This window comes from Zingiber officinale, chromosome 3B (genome assembly GCF_018446385.1).
Source record: "Zingiber officinale cultivar Zhangliang chromosome 3B, Zo_v1.1, whole genome shotgun sequence".
NCBI lineage: Eukaryota > Viridiplantae > Streptophyta > Magnoliopsida > Zingiberales > Zingiberaceae > Zingiber > Zingiber officinale.
The window spans coordinates 13,033,975-13,039,296 of NC_055991.1; the positions used below are offsets into that span (position 1 = coordinate 13,033,975).

The 5,322-nt window shown below is 37.3% G+C and overlaps 1 protein-coding gene across 1 annotated transcript; it reads right to left on the bottom strand.

Moving 5' to 3' along the window:
• Positions 1 to 2,631: 2,631 nt before the first annotated feature.
• Positions 2,632 to 4,955, bottom strand: LOC122055938 (pentatricopeptide repeat-containing protein At1g62680, mitochondrial-like). Its single transcript, XM_042617635.1, has 2 exons — positions 3,457 to 4,955; positions 2,632 to 3,026 (listed from the first exon to the last, which is right to left on the bottom strand). The coding sequence occupies exon 1, from the start codon at positions 4,923 to 4,925 to the stop codon at positions 3,714 to 3,716; it is 1,212 nt and encodes a 403-aa protein (XP_042473569.1). The 5' UTR covers positions 4,926 to 4,955; the 3' UTR covers positions 2,632 to 3,026; positions 3,457 to 3,713.
• Between the last annotated feature and the right edge of the window lie 367 nt (positions 4,956 to 5,322).

Sequence of the window (5,322 nt, forward strand, 5' to 3'; positions counted from 1 at the left end):
TTATTATTGTTGTATTTATTAAAATAAGTTTTGTTTTAAGATTTTAAATTGAATTTTGTTATTAAAAGTGATATAGATTTAATATGATGATAAATCCAATTAACCTTATTGACTAGTTCTGGGATTATTAGTCCTAACTTTTAGAAGTTTCCATTGGCTGTCAAGGTAAATCGAGAAGTGCGCGTGATGTGTAGCCTAATAATCCAACATCCTTTGGTTACATACCCTATTTAGAGAAAAAATTTCTACAAATACGTCATAGTTAGGGATCGAACCACGGGTGCCTGATGATAATTGGATATAGAATGACTAAAAGTGATATAACTTTAATATAGAAGGACTAAAAGGCGATTTTTTAATCAAAATAAGTTTGGTAGAGTAGAATATTATTATATGTGTTTTTAATAAAGTTGACAAGCCTAAAGTGATAAACATCTTTAACTTTTAAATTATAAAAATGATTTTTAGAATAATCTTGTACCATTAAAACTAGTATAATAATGAAAATATTAATAAAAATAATCTTTTATGAGTGACAGGTCGGCTCAAGCCTAGTTAAGACTCTAGGTGGAAATAAAAAATTTAGACCTTTCATATTATTTTAGAAAAAATTCTCTTCACCTTTTTTCATTCAGACTTGGGATCGAAAATGAGACTTAATTTTTTTTTAACAATATAAAATATTAATTTTTAAAAAATATTTTTATAAAATTTAATTTTCTCACTTTTTTTAAATGTAAAATTATTAATTAAATTTTCATATTCATGTTTTGATAACCTAGTTCAGAGAAGTATAAGCTTTAAGATATTAAACAAAGTATTATTATTAGATATAATAATACACTTAAAAAGATAATAAGTTTACAATTTACTTAGCTAAAAATAAACGTATTCAAAATTGTTTAAAAATGAAAGATAAAAACATGTATAATTACTTAAATGAAAGATAGAGAAAACAACTCTTACAAAAAGAAAATTTTTTTGAGGAAATAAAAACAATCAAATATGATAACAATAGAAAAAAAATCATGCTCCCATGATCAACTCATCATCATTTGCAAAGCACAAAAAATAAATAAATAAAAATATGTATAAAATGACAAAACTCAATACCATTCTTAGAAAATAAAAATCACAACGAGACCAAACCAACCATTATCATTTATCAAGAATTAAATGAGAGTCTTTTTAGGCACAGAGCACAAGAAAAAAAAATCATATTTTTCATCACCTAAACCAGAACACTTGTAATGATAGAATGGAGACAAAGAAAAAATTGAACAATTTATGATTGTAAATACATCTAACTAAAAGTTAAACTTAATGTTTTCAAGGAATATAAATGGTAAAGGTATCTAACTCGTCATTACTAAAAAAATAATAAAATCTTCCATTTCGATCAGACACAATATGGATAAATTCATCAACATTTGAATTTAATTAAACAAGGAGCATAGTATTAGCACAAATCGGATTAACGTGTTAGTGTTAGGTGTGGTTTCTCTTCTCTAATCTCAACTAAGAAGAGAAGCACAGAGAAGGGGAGTTGGAAAAGGGGAATAAGGGGCACTTAAAAACTAGCATTTTTAGTTTCCATTGCATGGATTAGATAAAAAATTTCTAATTCATGTTCTTATTGATTAAAGGAGTAAGCATCACCAACAAAAGAGAAACATAACAAGAGAAAGCTAGGATTGAGAGATATTGAAGAGGAATATATAAGATTTTATAAAATAATATTCATAATTAAAAATAAATTTAATTTGTTAAAAAAAATAGTCCCGTTATGACTTTATCCATTTGCATGCTGGGAATTCTTGGAATGCTCTACATTGAATCAGTTTTGCATAATTTTGTTTTGGATGTCTAGAAATTAAAAGAAAAAAAAACACAAGTGCAATCCTCCTACCTCAGACTAACAACAACCACTGCTACCAATCCTAACTCTAAAAGAACCGCCTTCCATGGGGGAGCAAGAAGTTTGCACCACAGTATCGAGGCAGCTTGAAAGGTTAGTGGCTAGTAGAAACAACAAATTGGTCCACTCAAATCATCCAAAACTGAAATGACAATTTTATTTTGTCTGTGACCTACCAACTGCTCCTTGCCAATAAGTAGGCTATGAATAAAAGTAAAAGTATACTGTTTTTGAATGTCTTGCAGCATCTTTAAGATGGGGCATCAAAAATACAATAAGATTAGCAACTGTTCAGTAATTGAGTTCATAAGAAATGGATATATTGATATGGAGGTTACACATGGGTGACTATTATGAATGAATACAATAATTTAGAAGTTTATATGGATTGTGACTAAAATATCATTAGAAGTTATGAAACATAACCCTTAAGACTTGAGGTCATCATGGTATGCTATATGTCGATTGGGACACCTTGATGCAAATAAATGCAATACATTACAAAATAGCAAGACATTTATTGGGTGTAGTTGTGAGCTGGTAAAAAAAGCCTCTTAATAAAGATCAATGTCTAAAAATCTATCACCACAGCACAATTGCGATTGAATTTGAGATCTCAAATTTATTTAGTTGAATTATTCTTAGTTGTCGAGAATCAATTATCATTGAACAAATAAAGAAATGATACTTTCTATATTATATTAACCAAGATATTGAGTGATAAAAGGAATGAATTATATGATAATTGTTCACTGAAAGTTTATTGTCAAATCACTAATATTTTCACTCTTTGAGTAACCATGATGCATTGCTAATGTCGGCATTTATTTATAGTTTTTAAAAGATTCTAAACTACTGCAATGGTAAAAACCTAAAGGGGTGAAGATTGAAATGAATTCCAATCACTCGGTGATGGGTTCATGTGATATTCATAGCTAGTAGGATTCCTCTTATCACTAAACTTCCTAGTTCAATTAAAATTCCTAACGAGAGTAAGACTCTTACATGGCTAGCATTCTAGCTGCATAGTTAAAGACGATAAGCCTGCTTATGGATGAATCTTCAGTCTTGGCAAGTGAGCCATCAGTACAGCCTCAAAGAAATAAACCTGCATCAAACATTGAATTATCAAATCTAAATTTGTAGTACTAGCTATAACAAGCAAGAAAGCAGAGTTTCTGAGAAATTTCCTAATAGATATACAATTATGGCTAAATTTAAGTTTACCTATTTCCTTGCAGTGTGATAGTGAGACACAACAATGTCTCTAGCTCACGGTAACATATACAATCTTTAGACATTAATCTAAGAACATGAACATGTTCAAGAACTTATTTCCAGTCGGGTGATCACCGTAATATTTGTTAGTTTTAGGAATAACCTCACAAACCCTCTTACTAACTGAAATGAAAATAAAAATGTCAAAATTAAACAATGTCAATCTAATGCAACTTTAAATTAGCAAAATGAATCTGGAAATTAATGAGTGATATCTTTGAATGCTAAGAAACAACAGGAGGATAGTACTTAGAACCCACCACTTAGAGGTACACTAAAATTGAAGAGTGAAGCATCTACGGTGCCAGTGCCACCATTTGGATGTGCAGGTGTGGGGGGCTTATTCAGAAACCAAGAACGCATATGCTTTGGAGGCTTCTTACACTGTACCAACCAACCCAATCCAATAATAGGTTATCAGGGAAACATTGGAAAAATCCTGGCCACTTAGAATTAGTAAGCTGATAGTAGAATCTGATTGGCAAGATGTTGTAAATGTTTGGGATAGAGCCCTTGCTCAATTTGTGAGGGTAACCCCTTCAGAATCAAGGAGATCATATTTCATTGCTTCGGCAATGGCAGAGGCATCATCTGGCATGTTATTTATTCTGTACACGCCCACCAGAACCTTGTAACAGGCAACATCCGGTGGAATTCCCAACCTGACCATCTTCCCCAACATTGCATTGCACTCCCACACCCTCCCTGCCCGGCCCAGTCCACCAATCAGTGCAGAGAACGTCACTACATCCGGTGACACCCCCCTCTCCACCATCCGACGGAAGGCCAAGATCCCATCTTGGCTCATCAGACGGTCAGGAATCCCTGAAATTAGGGCATTGTAGGTCCATGCATCTGCGATGGCGGCGCCACTCTTCCGCTCCATCTCCGCCATCACCTGCTCGGCCTTGCTCATCTGTCCCTGCCTCGCACAGCCCTGAACCAGTGTGTTCCAAACCACCACATCGGGTTCCCGTCCGCTTCGCCTCATCTGTTCCACCACCTCAAAGGCGGCGGTGATTGAGTTGCCGCCACGGAGGCAGATGTCGCGGATCAGCGATCTGTAGAAAAACTCGTCGGGGAAGCAGCCTTTTGCGGCCAGGAGATCGAGGAACTCGGTCGCCGATCTGACTCCGTCGCGGTCGTAGAGGGCTCTGACGAGGCCGGAGTAATGCCTCGCGTGAAGTGGCTGGCCGAGACCGGCGGCGGCGGCGAGGACGGATCGAGCGATGTTGTGGTCACCGGTGAGGGCGAGGGAGTGGATGAGAGAGGACAGAAGCCGTTCGCTGAGCGGAGAGGGGCAGGTACGGAGCAGTGCGTCGAGGCCGCGGCCAGCAGCGGAGAAGGAGCGGACGAGGGGGAGGAGGAGCGCAGGGCCAGGGAGGAGGCCGTCGTGGGGCATGCGGGCGAGGAGGAGCTCGATGGCTCGGAATCGGCGTTTGGAGGCGAGGAAAGAAAGGAGGGCCTTATAAGTGGGAAGGTCGTGGTGGAATCCGAGCTGCCGGGAGGCGGCAGAATAGACTGCGACGACTTGGCGAGGGGTAGCAGAAGGGGACTTGACGGACCGGAGTACAGCGGCGTTGGAGAGGGAGGGCGGTGACTTGGCGGAGCATCCCGACGGTCGAGGGAGGCAGCTGGATCGGGGAGGGGGAGGGAGCCATGGGAGGTGGGTAGCGGCGGCGCGGGGGAGGGTAGGCATTCGTCGACGGAGGGGTTGAATGCGATGCATCTCATGATATGACTCGGACCGGGCATGGACTGCACTGTGTAATGCCATTATTTTGACGGCATATATGAGCAATTGTTGCGCAAATAAAGGCAGTGTTGGAGTGTATACTGAAAGGTTAAGCTTTGTAAACATTCATTATGAATAAAGAATCATATTTGGTCTAATTATCTATATTTATTTGTAGTTGTTCATTTAATTTATATTGTAGATAACATAGTATGTGGTGTCACATACAGAAGATGATGTTATCAGTACCTTATAAATTATAAACAGTAAGCTCACGACCAGAATGGAAAGGAACAAACCATTAGAAGGTTGTAGTGTAATTAGGTATTAGTTTATCTTGACTATATAATTACACTAGTACACTCAGAGTGTATTGAGTAGGACCATTTGA